At 43.7% G+C, this 27,044-nt stretch overlaps 1 protein-coding gene across 12 annotated transcripts in view; it reads right to left on the reverse strand.

Annotated features, from left to right (window-relative positions):
- Positions 1–27,044, reverse strand: part of IQSEC1 (IQ motif and Sec7 domain ArfGEF 1) — a 334,245-nt gene that overhangs the window by 176,138 nt on the left and 131,063 nt on the right. For 5 of the 12 annotated variants that reach the window (XM_064668004.1, XM_064667999.1, XM_064668001.1 and 2 more), the window contains one exon: positions 1,462–1,548. The exons of 3 other annotated variants lie outside the window; for them this stretch is intronic. In XM_064668004.1, the coding sequence (XP_064524074.1) occupies positions 1,462–1,548 (87 nt within the window). Of the gene's footprint in view, positions 1–1,461; positions 1,549–9,990; positions 10,466–27,044 lie in introns of those variants that run through there. 4 more of the 12 variants (XM_064668010.1, XM_064668008.1, XM_064668014.1 and 1 more) reach the window with 2 other exon arrangements.

Below are 27,044 nucleotides of genomic sequence, written 5' to 3' on the forward strand. Positions count from 1 at the left end.
AGCACGTGCTTTACACACCCAGACACACTCCGGGCACTTCTGTGTTCACTGCACAAGGAGAGAAAGACAAAAAAGCTAGAGAAGTGAAGGATTTTTTAAGCACAAAGTTATGCTGCTTTATAAGCTTTAATCCCAGAAGAAATACTACTGATAAAAATAATAACCTACGTGGAGCAAGACATTGAGATGTTCCAGAAAAAAACAGGTGGTTTTCCCATCAACATCCTTGTAGGAAGATCCTTAAAATTAAAGCACTATAAACTAAGGACAGAGGAAAACGAAAAACCTCATTAAAAAGCAAGCAGGGAATCTAACAGTGTTCAGGCCCCGCTCCTCACCAAAGGAATATTCAGTTGGCTCACAACTCAACTATGGATTCACTACCACCAAATAAACCAAGAGCTCTGATGGGAGGGAAAAAACAGACACACATAAAGAGATGCTGCAACATAAAACACCAGGGTGAATCCAAGCATGCATGGTTAGAGAAAACTAAGGGATGAAATATTCAAACCAGAAATATGTTTATGCATTTACAGATTTAGGATTCATTGTTTGCTTTTGTCTTTCCTTGTCACCAGTGCAAAACAATTTGATTTTTCAGCACCAGGCTTTCAATGTTTTGATATTAATATTATTCATGAGCTGGCAATTATCAGTAAGTTAATCACTAATAGCAAAAGTAAAAATTAAAAGACAATGTTTTTCATGGCATGCACAATTTCTTAACAGTTTTCACATTTCCAGTTACTTAGATTAGCTGCCCTTTGATGCTTCTGTAAGTTGTTAAAATAAACACTGGCACTGCCAAGGAATTGTACTACGAGGTGTAATTGCTGCTCTCCACACTTGATCAAAGAGAACACAGAGGAAAGGCATCAGTGTTAAAGCATTATGAGCTGGAAAACATATTTTTGATATATTCAGGGCAGACTCTGCTTGGCATCAAGGGCCTGTATGTGTTTAAAAAGCCCTTAATTCCCTCAAATGAAAGGGCAGTGCTGAGCCCCGTGCAGGTCCATGCCTTTAACCTTCCCAGTGCCACAACACACAGATTCTGGCAGGAGGTATTCAGGGCTTAAAAAAAAGAGTGTTGCTCAGAACAACACCAATATCCTACACAAGTTACATATAAATATTTCAATATATTTGTTATGTGAGAACTAAACCTACAATAGCTTCTCCCTACCTTTCTGAATCTAGGGGGATGTGCCTCTTTAGGCACATGACACTCCTTTTACTGTATAATTCCAGAGTGCCTGGGAGAAGGAGTCACTACAGTGATAGTTCAATTCAGAACTACCCTACAAGATGTTAAAAGTATTGGGGATTTTTTCAAATATGCCTTTTTTTTTTTCTCTCTTTTTTAAAACTTCCACCACTATTGCCTGTCTCATGTCAAATGGTAACATCAGATCTCTCTCCAAAAATCAGAAGTGGGCGGTCCATGTCTACTCTTACCTGTACTCTGAGTGTGTGGCAGGGACAGCTAGCTGGGAATGGTACAATGGAGCTGGACAGCAAAACTGGTGCAGAGTATTTAAAGACCTACGACACAAGGAAAAACACAAAGTCAAACCACCAAGTGTTTAGAAAGGGGCTCGTGAGGAAAAGGCTGGTGCTAAGAGGTGTATTGGAAACTCATGGTGAGGCTGAATGAAATTTGATGTACAGCTGTCAATTGTGAATGCCAGGAAATCCAGGGGAGTGTTTGCCAGGTTGGAAATGCACACATTGAAGGGACGGGATGAGCTGTCGCAGTGAGGAGCCCGGGTTTGGCTGCAAGACTAAGATCAAATGCCAATTGAAGACTTTGGTTTTGCCTCGCCACGTGGAATGAAGGCAAAAAACCCAGAAACACGGGATAGTCTGGGCTGGAAGGGACCCACAAGGATCATCATGTCCAGCTCTTCAGTGAAAGGCCCATACAGGGATCAAACCCAACACTGAGGGTTGGAATTCCCATGGAAATGAAGCTTCAGACTTCCTTACTCTGCACCAGTCAAGCTGTTCCTCTGTCAATGGAATTACAGACACAGTGCTCTGACATGAGGAGGGAGAATGCAATGGACATGGACACAAGCTTTCTTCAAGCCCAGCAATTACAAACATATTGCAATACACCACTGGAAAATGGGAAAGAATCCAAGTTTCACCCCCTTTTAAACAATATTCTGAACTGTGCAATACAAGTTTAATTGCTGTCATTTGTTCAAAGCATGGAAAAAAATAAAAAGAAGCTTTACAACACAAAGATATTCTGCCCCCCCAGATCATTTAGGTTTGTATTGTTTAATTGAAAACAAAGAAGAGTTGCAAAACAGGACAAGGTATTGCATCTGAAGGAAAGCTCAGAAAATCTTTAAGCAACACACAGCACACATCTCTGCATTTCTGGTGTTTGTGCCAGGAAACTTTAAACAAGGGTTTAGCACAGATAGGCCTCCATGATAAATCCACCTAATCAAATTTCTTAAGACACAGCATTCTTCTAGGAAATCATAAAAAAAGAATCAATATCTCCTTGCTCTTTGAGTGGGGACCTACGGAAGAAGTAGCCATTAAACTGAAAATCCTCATTTAACAACTTGTAAGCATCCAACCTGACTGTTAACAGAGGATGTGTGTATGTGCACAGAAATGCACTTTCCCCCCCCTCATCTTTTGCTTGGTGTCTTGACAGAGGCTCCAGAAGATTGATTTTGATTCTTCTGCATCCCTGAGGCTTAAAGTGAATCCTGTGAGGTCACTTTCTTATAAGATCAAACAGAGTGGTTAAGCAAAAAGAAGCCAGGCTTTGTTCAGGAAGGAGTCAGTTACTAATCCTTTGGAAAAAAAAGACAAGGTCAGCCTGTTCTGATTTCTGTTGCCAACAGTGTGTCAGCAACTGCACGGCCAGGACGAGTTGGATTTTCTGTTTAAAGACAGCAACTGCTGGTAACTCCTGTAAAGTACCTTGGAAATGTACTCCTGTAAAGTAGGTTTTGGAAATGGCAACACAATTCAGTCACGAGGCACCTTCCCATTATGGGACATACAGCTACCAATGGTGGCACCTTCAAACCAGTGGGAAAAATGACCAGAGCAACTCAAAAGAAAGACGGAGAATGTTACTGAAAGCATTGATGGACGATGAGAAAAGCAGCCAGAACACGCAAAAGCTGGATTTTCTGACAGGAAAAAAAAATCACACAGTATCCACAGAAGCTGCTCCATGGAATCCACAGAGCCGAGGGAGAACACTGGGAATGGGCAGAGCACGAGTCTCACACTGGGCAGGGAAACTGGTCACACGGGCAAAGTCGCTGCTTTGTGGCTCCTCATTTTTCCAGTAGAAGCAAAAGTAGGAAATTAGTAGGAGAGTGTCCCAGATTTCCTTCCCACCACTCTTTTTTACCATAAAAATCTCTCTCTTTCTTCAGAGAATAAACCAGTGAATGTATGAAAGAATCTCTCTGGATTCAGTTCTGCTCAACAAAGCTTTTTGAACAGAGCTCGCTCCTGGCTCTTCCAAAAAGAATCTGCCCACAAGGCTCCATAAATCTGTCCTACTCTCACTTTCCTAGGTTCCCAGAAACCCTGAACAATAAAGAGGGAAGCTCTCCCTGTCATCTCAGGCAAGATTTGTACTCACCCATTGCACAGGACTGGGATTAGGAGCTCAACTGCTCTGAGTTTCTGTTCGAAGGTGCAGCAGAAACGCAACAGTCCCGTCACCTTGACAGCAAATGAGAAGTGCCAGAGGTTTGTCAGGTGGCAAACACACTGCCCCTGGTAGTGCCAAGTGCCAGGGCAGGGGTGGGGGAGGTGGAACAGACGGCAAGGTGCAGCTGCAGGCTGGGATCAAGGTACCACGTGTCACTGCTGTGCTCCACCAAGAGCATCTCGGGTGCCAAAGGCGTGCGTTCAACACATCAGCCTGGATTTCAGGTGGTTCTTAGGCTGTTCAAAGACAGGCTCTTTGTCCAACCAGTTAGAGAAGCAAACATGAGGGCTGGACTCTGCTCTGGATTTTAAAATTCAAGGGATATCTTGACTCAGTGTTTGGGTTCTTCTAAATCTCACTGACTGATGTCCTGTCAGCCTGACAAACAACAAGGCCCAGACTTCACAGCCTCTGACTAATGCTAATTTCATCAAAGCATTTGGGTAAATCTGCTGGTGCAGCTTAAGGCTCAAATGTGGCATTTTGTGCCTTCAATCACCTGCTAACGCAGTCCTTGCATTCATTTACAGCTCTGGAACCTACCAGAAAAAGTTCAACATTCCAATGAGGTTTTGTTTGTTTGTTTCGGTTGCTTGGGTTTATTTTTTAATTCTTTTTTAAACTTTATAGCTTGATTTTGCAGTCAGCCTTCTACACAAGTTTGCATTCAAACTAGAATTGATTTCCTAATTTTTAACACCTAAAAACATCAGAAGAAATATATCTCAGTATTTTGGAGGAGAATTAATCACTTCTGTTCACAGTCTCATAGATAATTCGGCCCTATTAAGTTCAGTTTCTGCATCTCTAGTGGACGTTCTTCAAAAGATTTAGGATTATAAATACAGCACAGGTACTTCAGCACCACCACAAGACAAATGACTGAAGAGATGAATGGTTCTTCTGACAATATCAGTTTCTGAACCATTACTGCAACATCCCAGTGCACATGGAAGGGACTTCCCACTTCCAGGCCCAGACAGGCAACCATTTGTCCATTCTTAAAGAAAGTTCTTGTGAGAACAGACTAGAACAGGAAAACCTGAAACAAATCTAACCCAAAACCTTGACTCACATCCCCCTCAGGATGCCAATGTAACTGGAAAAATGCAGCTCCTAAGGAAGCTCCCAGATCCAGAGCAGGTGTGACTGTTCCTCTCACTTCTGTATGAATGCCATCATGTTTGCATTAGAAACCACTCATTTTAACAACTTCCCTAAACATCAGTGAACAGAAATGACCATTCTTTTTAATCTTTCATTTCTAGAGTCTTGCTCAGATGTACAGATAGAAGGAAATTCATTATTGGTCATCACATAAAGCCACAAATGTTTGTGTTGGGTTTTTTTTATTTCCTCTTACAATCCCCAGCACGGCTCCCAAACTCGGCAGGCAATTTTCTCAATATTGGTTTTTAAACAACCTGGGAGAAGAGAACACGAGGCTATTAACCTGGAATTGCTTTGGCTTTAACAGTGACCCTCTGCTTTCCCAATGTCCTCTCAGCTGGCACCTGCTCCTGGCAGGATGGTGCTGGGCCACTGGCCACAGAGAGCACCCCAGAGCAGTGCTGGGAGCCTGGAGGCAGCTTGTCCCCTTCCCTCTGGGCAGCACACCCTGTTTAGCACAGGACAGGGCACCCACCCCTTGTTTAATTTGCTACTGTTGAATTTTAAGCACATGTAAACCTGTGAGTAGGTTGGCAGAATTATTATGGAACTTTTTCCTGCACGATGATCAGCTCCCGAACAGGAGGGACTGAGGCTGTTGTCTCACAGAGCCTTGGTGACACTGCTCCAGGAGCACAGCTGGAAGAAATGTTGTCCTTATAAAGTTTCTGCTGGGGCTGATGACAGGAGCCTGCTCAGTTTGTTCATCTCCACTGCTGCCCTTCCCTACATCCACGTGACTTCATACATTATTCCTCCTCTTTGTCTGGAATAACAATCTGTTCACCTCCATCTGCCAGGATTCTTCCCTTTCTTCTGGTACATTTTTCCATGAGGTGCATGTTCCAAGGAGTATATGGAAAAAGGAGTACCAGCACAGCCTCAGGCCCCTGGATGCCTGTCCCTATCCTTTCCAAAATTAGCTTGGAAAGAGAAGAAGGGGCAGAGAAGTTCATCCCCTGCATAAACCCATTCACTGCAATGTCACCTGAGGTAGCTAAGAATGCTTATTTGATTGGATTCATGCCTACAAGCTAATCAATGGAATACTTCAATTTCTCAGTGTTTTATCCTCATGAAGAATAACATTATTTTACAAGTTGAAAGTTTCTTTCTCATGTCAATCCAGAGTTATGGCTACAGCTGAGATTAGAAAAAGTTATAGTTAAAAGCCAGTAAAGTCTATCTTGTTCTTGTTTAATAAATCTAACCATTTCTTTAATGAGGAACAAAATTTGAATTATAATCAAACAGACCTCCAAAAAGGTGCTGAACAGTAAAACTCCTAATAATACAGACTCACGTTGACTTGCTAATTAACATGGTCATTAACATGCTAGAAGGCCTTTCAGAATCAACACACTGAGCCCACAGGACAACTTGCTTTTTGGAAGGGAGAGAAAACAGCTGAAAGTTCTGACTGGCAACTCCTGTTGTCTCCTCCCAGCCCAGGAGGGACTGTGGCTGCCCTTGGACGTCCACCACCAGGGGATTTAGCACAGGGCCCATTCACATTTGCAAGGACAAATTCCTACTGTTCTGACACCAAAGATCTTTGACTCCTCAGACCTTCCCCCCAAACACACAGGGCAGGATGATTTGGGCTTTTGAAGGAGCACTGAAAACCCTTCCCTTTTCTCCTGTTCATTCCCCAAATATGGCAAAGAAAGGCCGTGGCGGCACAGAGCAAATACCATATTTGTTCACAGTGTTCTTATTAGTTACAGGAATTTCCCGACGTGCTTTTTTGAACAGCAACTGTATAAAATAAATGCCCTTCTTGCTTTTATGGTTGCACATGCAAAAACCTGTAACACACACTGTGGGAGACTCCAGCTCCCGCCTTTATTCCTCTCGTTTCCTTCACACAAGATGGCTCTTTGTACAAAGCTGCTTGGACATCAAATGACAGGAAGGCAATGAAGCAACTCGGGGCAAGTAAACACCAACGTCATTCCCTTGCACTGCAGTCTGAGAGTCAAGACAATCCCCCAGAGATCATAAAACAGCACAACCATGTGTTGGAGACCTGCTGTGGTGGCAGCTCCCTCCCTCCATTTCTGTCTCCCCTTCCATGCAATGGTTATAATCTAGTTTAAAGCATTACAGAACACAATTTTTTCTAAGTAGAAATGAAAGATATTTTCATTAGATACCAAGGATGCTCAATAAAACCCGCAGTTCTAAATGATCAGCACACATAGGCTGGAGCACAGACCACTGAATTTTGCCCCAGAATACACAAAATTTGCTTGTCATCAAAATGATTATATATCATCATTTGTACATGTTGCAGTATAAAGGCAAAGTGAGAGTTCTTGTTTTGAATAATACTCCCCTTTGTGTAATCCCAACTCGAGTGCCCACAGCTGGATTTTTCAATAGAATCATTAGACACACTCACTGACCTCTCCACCATCAAAAGGGCCTGAAAATAATTATCATCTCTTGGGAGAATGAAACCAGTGCAGTCACAGAATACTAACCAAGGAACAGCTGTTATTTTGTCCCATCCTGGAACACAATGCTCATTAACATTAGAGATAATTAGAAATAATTATTATGAAGTTTTTTTGGTTTCATCAGAACACAATAATAGCCTACACAAACAGGCAAGAGGGGATCCTTTTGCATCCTTGCACACTTTGTAGAGATCCTCATTCTGGCTTAGCTGTAACAAGGGTGAATTTAATTAAGACTGTTCATATGTAGATGCTTATAATTAAAAACATTTCTTTCCCTTTTGATTAAGCTTATTACAAACCCCTCTCTGATGAGGGCTGATGTACAATAATTAACAGGACACAAGATGCACTTGTATCAGTTGTGCTCACTGGGCACTTTCAAAATCTGTAGAAAAAACCCACAGACAGTCCAAAAGCAGAAATTAAGAGCACAGAGATATGAAGCTGCTTGTGATAGAAGAAAAAGATCTTTGAGATTAAATCAGAACCATCTTTTCTGTATTCCCCACACCACTGAAATAGGTCCCAGAATTTCTCAAGGAACTACAACTCTCATTACAAACCAGAACACATTTATAATCTCCCCCAGCAGCACCCAGAGTGACCCCAGAGCTGAGGAGTGTCAGTGGTACAGGTTGGGTTTGCAGCTGATGAAAGAGGAAAAGTAGCAAAGCACAAAGACTGAACTGCCCAGAGCCAGCGTGAGGGATTTACAGCAAGGCAAACCCTGGGACTCAAAACAAAGGTTCAGGGACATATGTTCCATTCAGGGCAGCAGCTGAAAAAACCCTTTCACTGATCCCACTGGGGTGACATTGTTGTTCAGCTTTTTTTAGAACAGCAACAATGCAGCTTTTTATGTTTTAAGATGTAAAAAGAGATTTTTATCTTAAAAAAGAGACTCTTTGCAAAAGGCTTTAGCATATATATCACAAGAACATTGGCAGATATATTTAAGTTTTCATCTCAAAACACACTCGTGCAGGAAGAACTGGTGTATTTAACTGTTTAACATACATTTTCAGTGCTCAGCACACATTAGTTTTAGAGAACATGAAGATTTTCTACATATGTGTGTCCTTAAGAGTTAGTTTGTAAAAAACCTCCTCGCTTACATTTTCCTCTTTCCAATGATCAGCATCAACTCTCTTAAACAGGAGTTAAAATACAGAATATAGAAGTCAGAGCCCACATCTTGTTTTCCACAGCAATGTGCTGAGGTAGGTACAAGATACCCCATGTGTAAGCAGTAAAAGAGGAAAATACTGCACAAGATGGTTCTATAAATAAAATTTCAACCTCCTTGTTAAAGAAAGCAATACCCAGGGATTAAATATCCCTTCACACCACATGATAAGCACTATATGAAATTCCATCCCCTGCTGAGAGTTACAGAATCCCCAAATCCCAGAACCCAAATTAAAATGGAGTCTCACACAAACAGATGATATCTCCAGGTGATAACAGCTATTTACAGCTGATCCATGTACACCTGCAAGGCTGCAACCTGTTTGCCAAGTTTACTTTCCTTATTTCAACTTCCCATGGACAGTCCCACATTCATTTTGATTTTAAAGCATTTCCACTTAACCACTCATCCCTTCAGCACAACACAAAAGGTTAAGAAAACTTGAGGGCAGGTTTCAATATTCTTTCTTTATTCTATTTGAGTTTTAGTTGAATGGTTGAATTTACTCAGCCTGTGTGTGGATGGTGCTGCTGAACATGGAGCAGATTCACTCAAATCAGGACCCTCAGACACACTATTAAAATAACTGCAAAAGCTACAGATGCCAATTGCAGCTACTTTAATTGAATTTAAGCAGATCTTTCACGGGGGTTCAGGAATGCAAACAGCAGGTACAGCCATTCCAAGCTCCTGGACTGGGAGGGAGCTGGGAGAGGACAAGTCCACGGCACGTCCTGCTCGGTTCGTTCCCATTTTTTGAGTGAACCACCTGTGTGGTTTCCATCCAAACCCCGGCACTGCCACCACAAACAGGACGTGGCTGAGCTCTGAGCCCTGTGCAAACGTGACAGCTCAGGCAGGAGCTGCTGCACAGCATCAGACCCAGGGAATATTTAACTCCTGCCGACTGGAATCCTTGAGAAACTGCTCAAATAAATAATAATAATAAGCAATTATTGTACCTTTAGGTTTTGATCAAGCATATATAAACCAACAAAAACGCAGCAGTATTTAGCCTCATCAATACTATATTGCTTAAAACTGCATTGCATATCCTACTATTAGTACTTCCGTATTTAAAGGACAGCTTACACTTTAATATGACAAAGCATTCAAACAAAATGGAAGAGAGACCCTTGACTCATCGTAGACAGAATTCCTGGCATCCTGCATTGCTTCTTGGATGCAAAGTGGGGGGTTTTCTCATTTTTTTTTCACTGCTAAACACAGTTCACTCACTTTATTACATTATATTTTTAACTACCCATATGCACAAACACAACCATCATCTAAACATTTCTAATATACAGATCATTCATCTGCCAAAAAAGGTAACACCCTAAAAATGGTTCGTGGAAAGAAACCTACCAAACAATAAACTGATCACTACTCCCACTTCTGGAATCCTCAACACAGATATCAGAGACGTGACGACAGATGAAGAAGGAAAAGGTACTCACAAATAACACCTTCTGCAAGCCATCCTTGGATGGGGGGTGGATTTGGGATTTATATTTTCTTTCACGCAACCTGAGGTAGAAAAGCTCTTTCTTAAGGGACAAAAAAAAAAAAAAGGAAAAAAAAAAGAATCACATTGACAGCTTTTGCAGGTTCATTGAGGATCAGCCACGGCGGAACATCACGGAGAAGTAACTGGTGATGTAACCAGCATCAAACACTGCATCAGATAAACCCAAAGGCTCTACAGGGTTATATTTTGCAAAGCCAAAAGGTTTTTCCCAGAGAGGAGGTTTAGCAAGCACAAACCAGCCACGCTGTTCTCACATTCCTGGTGGGCTCGCTTTCTGCTTCCCGAAAAAGTCCCAAAGCTGTATTTATTATTCAACTTCATCACCGAGAAAAAACAATATGCTTTCTCATTTGATATTTAGCCTGAAATATCAAAGCACCAAATGTTGCATTTTCGAATGCACCATCTCTGCCTGCTCACTGTAGTACAGTCCAAACCAAGAAAAGGCCATTGGTCCTTTTATCTCCATGGAAACAGCAGCATCTGTGAAGACGAACGTATTCCCTCTTCCCTGCAAAGTCAATTTATAGTCACATACTATGACATAAACTGATAAGACAGCAAAGCTAATCAGCAGCTAGGAGAAGCAGGGACCCAAGCACGAGATTAGGCTCCTGCTTGTTGTGTACACAGCATTTCTCATGTGAAAATTGCAAAATTAATAACCAAACCAAGCTGTTCCTGTGAGCTGATCCAGGCTGGGGATTTGTGAACTTCCCAGTTTAGCTAACAAAGAGTGGCTGAAAATTTTATGGAATTAGCTTCTAGTTTAAATCTCCAGTTACATCCTATTAAATGAGGAGAGATTTGAACAGAATTGCTCTTTGCAAAAAATTTACTGAAGAACAATTACCTAAATATTACATTTTCCCTGCAAAAGAGCTGTCATCTTGAATAGCAACAGCAGAGTGAGGAGTTTCACAACTCCACAAGCTACTGCCTCCCCATTTCTCCCCTTTTTAGCACCATCAGTGGTGCAAATGCTTCAGCATCATCCTGCTTGTGCACTGACAGCCCCAGTCTCCTGGGAGATGACCACACAGACAGGCCAGATGAGTCACCTAAAAATGCTTTGATTTTATCCCTGTCCACAGCAGTTCTTTGTAAAAAAGAAAACAAACAAAAAAAAATTGAGAAAAACAACCAACCAAACCCCACACAGTACAAGAATGTGCTGTTTTCCTCCTCTTCCCTGCATCCTGCCCCGCTCCGATGCTCCGCGCTCCGGCCGTTCCCAGCCAGCCAAGCTTCCTCCCTTCCTTCATGAATCAATATAATGACCATCTGCTCACATTATTAAGTTAAATATATACCAGAACACACTGATGAGGGCAGCTCATTTGCCATGGTCAAGTGATCAGTTCAGAGCTGTTCCATGGCCAGTTGTAACATTTCCAGGCTGGGGGAGAGCAGGTGGGCAGCCACGTGCTCCTCACACAGCAGCACCTCTGCAGCTCCCCAGGCAAAGGGAGGGAGGAACTGTCCAAGATGCTGCAAAACAGCAACAAAAAATGGGTGAGGAAGGAGTTCTGATGATGGTCTTTGGTCCAAACTGATTTGCAAATGAATTAGGGTGACCTAATTGTGGCCTTCCAGGACCTGAAGGTTGCCCAGAGAAGCTATGGCTGCCCCATCCCTGGAAGTGTCCCAGGCCAGGTTGGACGGGGCTTGGAGCAACCTGGGCTAGTGGGAGGTGTCCCTGCCCATGGCAGGGGGTGGGACTGGATGGCCTTTAATGTCCCTTCCCACCCAAACCATTCCATCTAGCAGAGGTGCACTTTGGGTTACCCATTCAGCTTAACCATCCCCACAAAAGTCAAATTGATGAGAATTTGTAGAATTGTCACAGCAGCCACAGGCCCAGAGTCACATGTCCATCACCTCCTCTGCCACGTGTCGGTGCTATGGCAGTGCAGGAGGAAACCACAACTGGGAAGGAGGCAAAGGCCCCACTGTTCTCTGTTCCCCCACATAATTGGCCTGCAGTGCTTGGATGTGGCATGGACAGGTACTTCAGCAGGATTCATTTCAGAAAACCACATCTCAATGTACACTTGATGTGGTGCTGCCCCACACAGCAGAGGAGCCCCACAGAATCTGGCCTGATGTGGCAATTCCCAAGTATCTTGGTTCTATAGGTCACAAAACCTTCACTGGGAGCTGTGACTCCAACTCACGTGGGCTCATGGCAGGGATCAGGCACCTGAGCCAAATGTCCCCAAGCCACAATGAAGGCTGATTTGAAGCATCCACACCTTAAAACACAGATATGCAGCACTGTGAGGCATTGACATGATTACAGGGTATCTGTTAACTTTGTAAGTTGATTTATCTTTTCCCCAAATTAAGATAATTCAGAGAAATACAGATTTAGACAAGTGGGTTTTCTATTGAACAGCCTAAAGGTATCTTGCCTTCCAGAGAAGCTTTATTGTGATGTAAATTCTGCCTCATTTTTAGCAGATACCAAACACAGAGCACTGAAAAAGCACAATTTTCAAAGCTGCTTGTGTGTTCTGAACTTGCACATCACAGCCCAAGCCCTTCCACAACCATCAATACATCACATAAATTACAAATTCCTACTAAGAAAATTACACCATTCCATAAAAAGTCCCATAAAACAGCTTTCCAACCTACTGCAAGGTCAAGTAGCTCAATTCACCACTGGTGTATGAGGAAGAGAATATACAGGCTTGTCAGCTTGGTCCCATTCTTCTGGTTTTAATTCCAGTTTCTGCAGGTGTCTGGCAGTGCAGGGCACAGGTTGAATGGAAAGTGAGGAATGAGTTCCACAGGTATTCAGGAAGGTGCTCTCTGGCTGATAATCCAGATCCAGGAGGAGAGGATGACAGTCGTGAAGTTTTTACAGTGCATGGCACTGTTCCTGTGTTTGGTACAAGCTTTCAGTCTGGTTCTAGTTCTTGTTTTGATGTGTCCAGATAACTGAGAAAACAACTAGCTGGCTCTAAACTCATCTGAGCTCTCGCACTTTTAGTCAAGATAACAGAGTAACTTGCATAATTTCTGTTAAACACTGGTTCAGCCAATGTAACTTTAGTTCCTCATCTCCCTCAGCTCTCCCCTGAAACAAAAGGAGTTGGGCTGATGAGTAAGTGTGGGATGAAGTCTGCCCACGTTTGTATCTCAGCAGAATGAATTCAAATGTTTTACAATTGATTGAATACTACAAAGGGAAAAGTTAGTGACTGCACAGGCTATTTAGCCTTTGCTTTTAACTTAGAGAAAGGCTTTCCTTTCCCAGACAAATGCAGTAAGTAGGGCAGAGCTGGGGGCACGGGGCTGAGTCCTCCCAGCACTACAAAGTCAGCCCAGCAAGACACTTGCACAGTGTGTGACTTGATGGCACTGTGTGAAAAGATCCAGACAGAAAATGCCCAAGTCATTATCCTGACAAATCTGCAACCTGAAAGTATTAAATACGAAGACTCTGATCCCACTGCAGCACCTGGGCAGAACTCCCAAGGGCTTCAGCAGGGACAGGCTGTCACAATAAATGTCCAGTTGTACCAAGTCCTCCCAACATTAATAACCTGCCACATCAATGACCTGCACAGCCAGAGGACTGTCAGTTCCCAACACCCACTCTTCTCTGCTCAGATTCCCATTCTGTGTGTTACTGCAAGGAATAAACACATCACCTCGGGGATTTAAACACTCTGGTGCAGCAGAGCTTCTGTGGGATCAAACGTTCTGCAGAATAATAATTTGGGCATTTTATGTCCGGGTCTTTTCACAAAGTGGCATCAAGTGTCTTGCTGAGTTGACTTTGTAGTGCTGGGGACACACACTTGACACAAAGCTGCCCACCTTGCTGTTTGTATCAGCAACTTGTCGCCTGAGGGATCAGACACATTATTTGTACAGGAAAAGTATCCACTGCTGGCTAAAATCCCCCCCATATTCACTCTCCCACCCGAGACTGAACTATGCCTAGTGAAGGTGTCCCTGCCCATGGCAGGGGCTTGGAACTGGATGACCTTTAAGGAACCTTCCAACCTAAACCATTCCATGACCCCATGTGTGAAAGCCTGTGTCTGTGGAGCTTCCATTCAGCTCCAGAGGGGCATTGCTGGGAGCGGGATCCAACCCACGTGTGAGGATGCCATGGATGAGACAGGCACCCATGGGAACAGCCCCACAGCCAAACCCAGCCCTGGGCATGGAGGCTGAGGGACCAACCATGGATCAGTGATGGAGGAGGAGGGGGAGTGAAGGACAGGGGGTGTCAGCCCCCAGCCCCTTCCAGCACCCCCATCCAACACTTTCCCAGGCACGGGGCTCTGGGAGGGGATCCTGGGCAGCCCCTCCTTGGCACAGCCCCCTCAGCCCCCGAGGGAGGCTGGGCCACCACAGCCATGGAGCTCTGCAGTGCTTATTTCACTGGGCACTTGTACTTTTAAATGTGTGCTCAAAGTGACAGTGGGAAACCCCTCGGCTGCCACAGAGATGCTGTGCTTGGGACACGAAGGGAAGGACACAGCTCCATGTTCTCCTGCCTGCAGGCACGTGTGCCCCTCCAGGAAACATCAACTGACTGATGCTGCAGGGCTAAAATATTACAGCTCAAAACAAAAATAAACAGTTGTAAAAGAACTGCCAAAACCATCTTGGGTCAGAGTATTTTCATTTTCAATCACATTCTAAAATCCTTTTCATGAATGTAGTAGCTCTGTTTGAAGCCTCTGAATAATTTTTCCTACTATTTATTTTAGCAAGATGCCCCAAAGCTTTCACTGGAAGACGCTTCTAATTTTCAGCTTGGTTGTTACTGATGAGTTGATGCACATTTGAATTCCCTTTGCAATACTAATTTTATCCCTGTATATTCTGAGCTTTATATAGATGCTGAATGCATTTATCTATTGTGTCTTACTTTCCATTTACCCCTAATATAATTAGAAGTAGTTATTAAATCTACTTCTTCACCAAAAGGAAGCCTCAGTTAAACATCATTTCAGTAGCTGCTGAATAAATTTTACTATATCTCATCATAAAAAACCCTCAAGTATTAAGCAATACTGGCAGCAGAGTAGAGTTGTGGAAAATCTGCATGTTATCACTCACGATAAATCTTTTTTCTACTCGTACCCTGATTTTACTATTAAAATTATCTTTTGTTTTCCACTAAACAATTTATGGCCCAAGTAATAAACTGCTTCCTTTTAAGCTGTACTTAAGAACTCTGCTAAAACAAGGCTCTAAATAACTATTTTTATCTCCTCCCACTATGCAAAACAACTGCTTTTAAAAGGAAGCCTTCAAAAATAAAATCTGTCCCACCCAAATTAAAATAATTTTGCAGCCTTCAGTCAGCCCTAACACAGACTTCAACTGAAAATGTTAAAATGTTTTGTATTAAATTGATCACCTTAACAAAATTCTCTTTTAAGACTTCATGTGACTGCAGACATGTTAGCAGCTCTCAAGACCTTTATTCTCTGGCCTCTTTTTGGAATCTCTGGTTTGGGCCACTTTTATCCTGTTCCTTTTTCACCCAAGCTATTAAAGTTTCTTGCACCACATTTGACTCTGGAAAAAGGATCATGTCTTTAAAGTAACCCAAATTCTCAGTTAATAAATTGGTGCATTTTAAGTATTAAAACCTCAAGTTCTTTAGGCCCTCAGTACGCCCACAAGGGATTACAAACATTTTATCTGTCACTGCCTGCACTGTTTTTCCCTGCTTAGCTTATCCAAGGATTTTGTTTGTTTGCTCATAAAGCAAAGCAGAAGTTTGTGAATGTGCTCAGCCCCCTGATTTTCCCTGTGTGCAGACACACCTTTGGTCCATTTGCTCTGCAGCTGTGGGATTCCATCCCTTCCACTGTGGATAACACAGTTCAATGTCCCAGGCCAGGCTGGACAGGGCTTGGAGCACCCTGGAACAGTGGAAGGTGTCCCTGCCCATGGCAGGGGGGCAATGGATGAGCTTTAAGGTCCTTTCCAACCCAAAGCACTCCGGGCTTCTCTGAAGTGTGGGAGAACTGGTGTCCCAGGGCGGGAGGGGAGTCGGGAATGTTGTCCCCTCAGATCCGACCCTGGCAGAGCAGAAACACCCAAGGCACAGACCTTACCAAGGTGAGAAGGCTTAACTTACTCATTCCATAAGCTCCAGTCTGGCACCTGGAATTCCAGCTCAAGGTGACACAGAAAAGTATCTGCTGAAGAGCAAGAGGAGTCACAGGAACTCCAAAATACTGATTAGCCAGAAAACATTCTGAAAAGGAGCAGTCAGCAGCCTCTGGGCTGCTTCTGCCCACTCCTAACAGACATAACCATGCTGGAACTACAAAGCAGAAGATGTATTAAAAACTACAGAAGCCTAAAACACCTCGATGACGACCTGTGCCACTGAAATAACTCTGTGTCTACATGTTTGTCACCAGAACATTTCACTTTAGAAGTGGAATCTATAGAAATGCCATTACGGTGCTGTTTGCAACAGACCCAATCCATTTGAGAATTGGTTTCCGGGTTTTTATAAAACCCTGTGCTGGCACAAATTGGTGCTGAAGGGATTCAGACATGGATGTGTTGGGCTCAAATCTGTGACCAGGATTGCTTTTCTACCCAAATTAGAGATCTATGTACTGTGAGCACAAGGTACAACTCTCCTGAGTCTTCAGATGAGATATCCTAAGTCAGCTAATTCAGGTACCATCCCTATTTTAAATATGAATTATCCTCTTCTATCAGCTGAAGTGTTTTCAAATACGTACCATGAAACACAAATTCACCCCCAGGACCTCCCACTGCAGCACAGCCCTCTCAGTGATGCCCATTTCAGCCACTAAGTAGCACTGTGGTTTGGGTTCTTCAGCTGGTTTTGGTATCTAAACTTTAACACATCTTTGAACATCATTACCCATTTAATTACCAGGAGCTCCATGGGCTCTGACAGAAAAATCAAAACTTTAGAGTACTGATTTTTAACAGCCAGGGAATACCCCATGGTAAGTATTTATGTGACAAATCAGTGATGAAAAATTATCCTGCAAAATTAAACCACTAAAAGGCCATTAAGGAGCATTTTGATTTGATTACTCCCAGTACACAGAATGTGAGGTTAATGTTGGGTTTACTCAGTTTTATATGCAAAATTATGTGAACAGCCCAGAACTACTCCAGAGCCTTTGGGCCACGGAACAGAACTCAGAGAGCACAGGAGCTGGCTGAGAATTTCAGTGCTGAAGAAATTCAGGGAAGAATTAGAATGGCTTGGTGACATTTTTTTAAATTCAGATTATATAATCCCACAATTTCAGCCACATGGCACTAGTTCTCTTCTGCTTCCCCATCCACCTTTTTGTGTTATGTATGTATTTTTGAAACACATGGCAGGAACTGCACCAACTCAGGGCTTAACTGATTTTTCAGCAGGAACAAATTCTCTTCTAAAAATCAGACTTAAGACTCAACTTGATTGCCCATAATGAGAATTATTACCCCAAGTGAGAATTCTCAGGGCGAGAAGCAACTTGGAGACACAACAGACATTCCCAGTCCTTCCACAGCTGTGTCCCAGCTAAAATTATTGCTTTAAAACTGAAGCAAAGCATTTCTCGGGCAACTTCTGTAGAACTGCCAACGTCAAGATTTTACTTGGAATTAAATTTCTGATTTTGTCTTCTGTCTTCATCATTAAGAAAACATCAGAGCCTGCAAAATGCTGGAATAATTCTCTATAACCATGGAAATACCCAGACCCTTCACTGGACTTAACTGTTCTAAACAGTTTACAACTATACTTAAAAAATATACAGTATATTACAAAATATATTTGGTTTGTCCAATATATTTGATTCCCTGCCTATGGCAGGGGGTTGGAATGAGATGAGCTTTAAGGTCCAGACTAGTCGGTGCTTCTATGAATATGACAAGAATGAAGAACAAATATAGAAGAAAGTCTATAAAGCTGCAGGTTTGAGCATGACTGAGCAACAAAACAGTGAGGAAAAATCCAGGACTGAACTATTTCAGACCCATAAAATCTAAGCAGAATGTAATTAATTTCTGTTATCTTCTGGTCTCGAAGTAAAGCCATATCTGCCCCCAGAAGATGTTTTACAAACATTAGCAAACTAATGGGCAGAGTAATCATTAATCATTTGAGAAGAGATAAGAGGGAGAAGTGCCTGTCTACAGCTCAGGATACCACAGATACTTCAGATGGTTTTATTCTTTAACATGTATTTCTGATCTAACCCAGAATTACAAACTCATTTACCCAACAATTAACTCATCCAGGGCATCTTTGCAGAAAAGTATTCAACTGGGATACAAATAAATAAAGTTCTGAAGTGTTTCCTACATCCTTTGTGCATATTAATCATGCATTTTATTCCTAGCTTTAAACTCTGACTGCAGCTGCTGTTCAATGGGTCTTATATAACACACTGACATTAACATTATTTATTTCCATTTTTCTACATAAAAAGAAGCTGGGATTTCATTATTATTTCTTAGCATTCTTTAACTGTGAAGGAATTTTCAATATATTGTCCTTAATTGTTTTAATAAAAAAACAGCTTAAGTATTTTAATGGAGGTCATTTAATTATTTTGGCAACAGGACCCATGGCAGATTCCACAATAAGGGTCTCAAACTCAATTTTAGTAACAAGACCAGTTAGAATATTTGCCCCAGAATTACTAGCTAGATGTTCAGCAGATCAATTATATTAATTAAACAGGCAAGACTGAAGACAACTGAAGTCAATAAATACATCAATATGTTAATACAGACACCAATGGCACGTCTCTCCCCAGGGTAAACATAAACAAACCCTTGTTGGATATTCCATGGATGCACTGCTGGCTGGAGCAGAGTTATCACAGTTACAACAGCACAGAATTTAAATGCCCTACAAGCTTAGAGGAGAACCCGAGGAGCTGATAAGGAAATCCCAGCTGAGCTCCTGGGTCAGGGGTGGGATGAGCTCCTGGTGCTCTGGAGTGATCTGGGCCAGGCTCTGACACCTGGCTCCTGTGCCCCAAGGACACACTGTCCATGGCATGTCCAAGTCATGCATTGCATAATTTTGTTTTTAAATCGTATTTAAAACTCAGAGGAAGGTCAGCAAAGGCATGTTTTTAAACATTCAGCAGTTTTGAGAACGTGGAAGTGGCACCAGTTTGATGCCGTTTGCTGATGTCGGGTCAGCAACTCAGGAATTTCCAATAAGAACATTTCAGTGAAATGATCACAGAATCCCAGGGTGGTTTGGGTGGGAAGGGACTTTAAAGCTCATCCAGTGCCACCCCCTGCCATGGGCAGGGACACCTTCCACTAGCCCAGGTCCAGCCTGGCCTTGGACACTTCCAGGGCTGGGGCAGCCACAGCTGCTCTGGGCAATCATGGTCGATGGCGAAGAAACAGAGGAAGAGAACAGTTCACAGCAAGCCTGTACTTGAAATTATAACTTCCAGAAGGAGAGCAGTGGGATATCCAGAGGGGATTTCTGGGGAGAAAAGCCCTGTCAATCCATACACAGCTGGCACATGGAACCTGTGGCATGGGCAATAAAACCTGTACAGCAACTGCACCTGAGAAGCACCCACAATATTGTCTTCCTGTGTTATCTGCAGAAAAAGCAAGGGGGGACAGACATTTCAGAAGCTTCACAGCTGAATCTGCAGGATTACGGCAAATTTAAGACAGGAACTTTGTGACAGCTGGAAGTTTAAAACAACCCACATGTACAGCCCAAAACACTCAAAAGCACCAATATTCAACGTATGTTCTTGCTCCCTGTGTTCTCCTGCAGCCAGAGTGCCTTGAGATGAGTCAACATTACCACAAGAATCCAAACAACATGTGCCTCAGCACGTGCTGCTCAGGAGCTTCAAAACAAACCCACAGGCCTGTTTGAAACATCAATCAAAACACCTTCCTCCAAGAGGCAGCCCCACATCCCACAACACCCAACAAGCAGCACGTCCTCCTTTCCCTCCCCACTCAGCAATCGCTTTTCTGTTCCATAGGTACCTGCACTTTGCACAGCAGAGAACCCATTCAGTGCTTCCAAAGGCAGTGGGGAGACAACAAAAGCCAGTGCTTAATGCAGGAGCTCAAGTTGAAAGGCCATCAGGTCCCAGAAGTTTCTTTCCACAAGCATTTCACTAGTGCACACTAATATACTTTTTATTTATTTATTTAAATTCACTAACACCCTTTTGGCCCCAGATTGGGTCACATTACACAGAACTGTGAACAGTGGTAACTGCTTCAGTATTCTGATTTTTCCCACTTGGAGGAGGATTCCTTTTGCCACCTTTCTCGCTTTTCCACAGCTTTTATTCATTTTCATAATGCAAGTTATGATCTGAACAAAGCCATCAGCACTGCCTGAAACACGACTCATTTTTCCACCGCAACTCTTCAGCTTATAATAAGCTTAGTTCTAAAACAAACATGTAGATGAGTGTGCTGGTTCTCTGGAGCTTCTAATATCGAATCATTATGTAGGAAGACCTCCAAGATCAAGTCCAACTTTTCCTCAAGTACCCCCATGGCCACTAAACCATATCACAAAGTGCCACATGGACTCATTTTGAGCATTCCAGGGATGGTGACTGCACCCCTGCCCTGGGCAGCCTGTCCAGTGCTTAACCACTCCTTCAGTGAAGAGATGTTTCCAAATATCCAACCTTAACTCCCACCGGTGCAACTCGAGGCCGTTTCCTCTTGTCCTGTCACTTGTTCCCTGGCACAAGAGACCGACCCCCATCTGGCCACAACCTCCTTTCAGGGAGCTGTAGAGAGCAGTAAATCTCCTTTTCTCCAGATTAAACAATCCCAGAATCTGCCTGACTCAACAGGCAGAGTATTTAGTTTAATGAATTGAGAGTAAATAAAAAATCAGGTCTCCGTCCTCTCAAGACCCTTCTGCAAAAGCCTGAACAAACCGAACCTGGAGCGCACGCAGCTCAGAGCACGGAGCACAACCGACTCCAGTTTGCACACACAAGAGTCTTTGCTCACAAGGGCTACAGAATATGCACTTGTAGACACAAAAAAACCCTCGAGTACCACTTGCCAGCTCTTTTTGCTGGCAGCAGCGCAGGGCCTTGGCCAGGTTCCTCAGTGCAGCAGCGGTGTGGGGCCGGGGAAACAGCTGCTCGTGGCAGTGAACAGCAGCTCCCAGCCAGCTCCTCCTCCTGCAGCCTTTGGAACCCAGCCACCTTCTGAGCACGGAGAGCAGCCACACTAGGGACTCATGACCTTGGGAATACATGGCATTGCAGCTGGGCTCTGCCAGAAGAATCTTAAAAACCTCAACGCGTTGGTTTTTTTAAGACCTAATCTATTGCACCTCTTTCTTATTCACAGCTCTCTTTGGTTATAGATATTAAAAACAGGTATTTAAGCAATTTAAATGACCTTTCAGACCAACACAAACAAATCAGACATGTCCTAGCAAGTGGCAGTTGTTAAATCCACAGAAATGGAACAGCCTCAGCAGACTTCCATGTTTCAAGTTGAAATCTGATAGACTGAGCAGTTCAACCAAGGGCAACATCTTTGAAAGTTTGCAGGTACAGGGTCGAGCTGTGGAACATTTTGTTATCACTATTTTATATGTAAGAAATGGCTTGAAACAATTGCAGAAATTCTGATACTACCACTCAGAAGCAACCCTGGATGTTTATCCCATTGCAATTCTCTTCCACAAACAGCAGCCACCAGCTTGTTTTTATCAGTACAAGTAACATAAGAGCAAGATGCTGCACTCCTTGTAGTTGCTGCTTAGCTAGACCAGATTAAAAAGAGTCATAAAATCACAGAATGGATTGGGTTGGGAAAGACATTAAAGATCACTTAGTTCAAACTCCCAGGGATGCCATCCACTAAATCAGCTTGCTTAAGGCCCTGTCCAACACTTCCAGATACCAAAAGAATGTCCAAAAAATTGGTTTTTTCTCCCTGTTTTATTTTCATTACAGGTAAAATGTCAGTCACACTAAGCTACAGCAGTGAAGCCATATGTTCCCCTCTGTATTTCACTGTATTTCAAAGAAAGGTGCATTTACAGCACTAGTTTAACATTTCCAAAGCAAAGCTTTAGTGAGTCTCCAGGTAGGTGATGTGATGGAGTCCTCTCCAGTGATTTTCACTTGCTGAGGATATTTCTGGCAGACATGTTAAAGGGAAGTGTTTATGCTGGTGTTTTAGCCTGGGGATTAAGGTGACTAGATGAATTCACACTTCGATGTGGCTCCCAGAGCAGTCTGGCAGACAGGGAAGCAGCACTGCAATACAGTTTTCTTGGCACAGACACAACTACAGGAACCAGAGAGCAGGTTTCTCTTCAGTGCTGCCTGTGTTCACTGCAGCAAGAACGATAAACACCAACCTAAAACCCTGCAACCAACTGGTTCTTCAGTTTTCAAAGATACTGGGAGTTATGACTACACAGGCATGATTAATAGGGCATAATTAATAACACAATTAGACTATATTACTGTGATGTTTATTCAGCTCATCATGAAATTCAAAACAAGAACACTTTCAAAGCACTTTTTGGATATAATATGCAATTCTACAGGAGTAGAACACATAGAAATATTATAATGAATTCTAACCACACGCTTCTTGAAGAGAAGTTTGTCTAAAGCAATTAGTCTCTTTCCCATGCAAATAGCTGAAAATGGAACAGCAGATTATGAAATAATTTATTGTCTATTTGTGCAACTACAGAACACCCCTGAGAGAAACCACCCCATGGGCACACACTGCAGGCTGAGGTTTTGAAAAGCCTCACACAAAATATCGGCGTCCAACGTTATTTAAGGAAAAAAAAAATCCACAACAAAACAAAAACCCCCAAGGACTTTAAAAAAACCCAGCCCAACAGTCATGAAAATACAACATTCTTCAACTTTGTTTCTGCTGTCGGAATAGAGGTGATGACAGAACAGTGGCTCCTGAGGAGGTGCCAGGGGTGCTCCACCAGCACACTTGGCAAGGTCTGCGTGGTCCCAACACACAGTCACAGACACCAACACACACTGGCACAGACACCAACACACAGTGCCACAGACACCAACACACAGTGCCACAGACACCAACACACAGTGCCACAGACACCAACACACACTGCCACAGACACCAACACACAGTGCCACAGACACCAACACACACTGGCACAGACACCAACACACACTGCCACAGACACAACACACAGTGCCACAGACACCAACACACACTGCCACAGACACCAACACACACTGCCACAGACACCAACACACACTGCCACAGACACCAACACACACTGACACAGACACCAACACACACTGACACAGACACCAACACACTGCCACAGACACCAACACACAGTGCTACAGAAACCAACACACACAGTGCCACAGACACCAACACACAGTGCCACAGACACCAACACACACTGGCACAGACACCAACACACACTGCCACAGACACCAACACACACTGCCACAGACACCAACACACAGTGCCACAGACACCAACACACACTGGCACAGACACCAACACACACTGGCACAGACACCAACACACAGTGCTACAGACACCAACACACTGGCACAGACACCAACACACAGTGCCACAGACACCAACACACACTGGCACAGACACCAACACACACTGACACAGACACCAACACACACTGGCACAGACACCAACACACACAGTCACAGACACCAACACACACTGGCACAGACACCAACACACACTGGCACAGACACCAACACACACAGTCACAGACACCAACACACACTGGCACAGACACCAACACACACTGGCACAGACACCAACACACACTGACACAGACACCAACACACAGTGCCACAGACACCAACACACACTGCCACAGACACCAACACACAGTGCCACAGACACCAACACACACTGCCACAGACACCAACACACACTGACACAGACACCAACACACACTGCCACAGACACCAACACACAGTGCCACAGACACACAGTGCCACAGACACCAACACACAGTGCCACAGACACAACACACAGTGCCACAGACACCAACACACACTGACACAGACACCAACACACACTGACACAGACACCAACACACTGGCACAGACACAACACACACTGCCACAGACACCAACACACAGTGCCACAGACACCAACACACACTGGCACAGACACCAACACACACTGGCACAGACACCAACACACAGTGCCACAGACACCAACACACACTGGCACAGACACCAACACACACTGGCACAGACACCAACACACACTGCCACAGACACCAACACACAGTCACAGACACCAACACACAGTGCCACAGACACCAACACACAGTGCCACAGACACCAACACACTGCCACAGACACCAACACACACAGTCACAGACACCAACACACACTGCCACAGACACCAACACACTGCCACAGACACCAACACACACTGGCACAGACACCAACACACACAGTCACAGACACCAACACACTGCCACAGACACCAACACACACTGGCACAGACACCAACACACACTGACACAGACACCAACACACACTGACACAGACACCAACACACACACTGGCACAGACACCAACACACACACTGACACAGACACCAACACACACTGGCACAGACACCAACACACACAGTGCCACAGACACCAACACACACTGGCACAGACACCAACACACACACTGCCACAGACACCAACACACACTGACACAGACACCAACAGAGAGGGGCACCAGAAGGAACTGGGTGTGTCCAACCTGGAGGCAGGAGCAGCTTTCCAGTGCCTGGGGGAGATTCCTGAGGATGAGGAAGCTCCTCACTGAAGTGAGACAACTGTCCAGCTGGGACAGGGGATCCATGCCTGACCAAAAGGCACTTTTTCCCTCTGAGGACAGCTGAGCACTTGGACAGAGCCCTGGAGCAGTCATGGAATGTTCAGCCTCGGAGGTGTTCGAGATCTGACCGGACAGACCCTGAGCAGACCAGTCCAGTTGCAGGGTTGATCCCACTCTGAGCACGAGGCTGGAGCAGATGATCTCCAAGGTCACTCACTGAACACTTCTGCAATTCAATCACACCCCAATCCATCTCCAGTTTCCAAAAACTTACAGTTCACTGAGTCTCCAACCACAGGAGCATCTTAGAAGTTAATAAGCCCAGGTAAATTTTTCCTCCATGACTGTGCCTTTTAAATCTGGATGAGCTCACTATCAACCACATTCTGTGCCACAACATTGCAAAGTATTTATCAATATTTCTATTTTCTTAACCAGTTTTTCATGGCAAGTTCAAATTTTCCTTCCTTACAGGAGTAGGATCATTGAAGGACTATTAATAAACATGATGGAAGGAACTTTACCAAGGAACTTTACCAAGCAGGCTATTGGGTTGCAACTTCCAGACATAATTGTCTTGGTTGGTTCTCAGTGCTCCCCTGGCCACACAGAACACCAGTGAGGACCAGGGCAAGATGCCACTGTCACTAGAAAAGGTACAGAACCAAAGGTGCAGTAGGTGAATCTGTTCTGTTTGCTGAATTGTGGAGGCTGTGGGATTTCAGCTGAATTCCAGAAAAACATGCCTATTAATCCCCCACTAGTGCAGGGGGGTTTTGTTCTTTTAAAAATATATTCAAAGACGTTTCAAAGAATAGTTTTATTGCTGGGAAAAAAATGTTAATTGGCTTCCATTTAACTAAATAATAAACTAGGCATTTCCTGTGGCATTTGCTCCAGAAAAATACTAATTTTAGCCTAACTTAAAATGCAATCAAAAATTAAAATCTAGAACTAACTGCACATATGTCAGAACAGCACTAGTTTTCTGACAGTGCTAATATTAATCTGATGGATTATCCAGATATTTCCTAGACATCTGACCCCTCAGCCTCACCAAAGAGCTACTTTATAATGATATTTCTTATTTATGCTCCATCTGATGCCCCCTAAAAACTAACAGGGAAAACAAAAAAAATTGAATTGCTCGTATTTAGGATTCTATTTCAGATAATAAAGTGGCACATTCCTCTGCCTCTGGATGGGCCCAGACTGAGAGCTGACACAGTTCAGTGTCAGAATATTCAACCCCAAGAACTCTTAATGTCTTCAAGATAGTCTAAATTTGTCAGTGCTGAAGAAGATCACAAAGATACAGTGGATTGCTTATATAGGACAAAACCAGCACTTCCTGAGGCTGCTGAGAGAATCCATGGGCAGAACAAGGCCAGCAGCTCCTGAGGCAGCTCAGCAAGGGGAGAAGTCCTACAAAAAGCCCTGTTTAGTGTTCGAACACAGGGACAGTGGCATGAGGGTCATGCCTTCAGAGGGAATGGCAAAAAATGAGAGAGGTTTTTCTTTTACCTCAGCACTGCTTGCCCTTCCTCTGAGGGGTCTGCACGAACCAGGACACAAACTTCAAACACAAAGTAAATGTGGCAAGAAAGTTTCACCAGCCAAGGCTAACGGGGTCAGCTTAGGAATGATAAATACCTTTAAATGTGAAAAACTGCTCAGCTCAGTTTGAAGTTTAATGGACATGGGCAACCAGGGTATTTTATTTTTTGAGCAAACAGCTGGATATCTGTACCTACAGACCCAACACCACACCAGTACCCTTTTGTTGCAGGCAAGAAAAGCTTTCTTGAATGTTTGCTGTACAGTCCAATGTCTCACTGCTCAAATCCTGGCTTAGTATTTGGGGTTAATGGTAAGACTTGATCTTAGAGGTCTTTTCCAGCCTTAATGACTCTGATTTTTCGTGCTCCAGCCAGACTACTTTAGTACCGTATTTCATGGGAAAAGTCTTTCTGGGGTTGGGACTAAATTTCCAACACGCTCTCCCCCAGTCCATCCATCCTGCCTAAGTCCCACCAGGTTTTCCTCTGAGAGATCCAGCAGGTGAGCTGAATGCTGTGTGAAGCACGGGAAGAAGGGGCAACCTGGTCGGTTTGGGGAAGAAAGGCAAGAGGAGGAA

The sequence above is a fragment of the Pseudopipra pipra genome, chromosome 11, assembly GCF_036250125.1.
Source record: "Pseudopipra pipra isolate bDixPip1 chromosome 11, bDixPip1.hap1, whole genome shotgun sequence".
Taxonomy (NCBI): domain Eukaryota; kingdom Metazoa; phylum Chordata; class Aves; order Passeriformes; family Pipridae; genus Pseudopipra; species Pseudopipra pipra.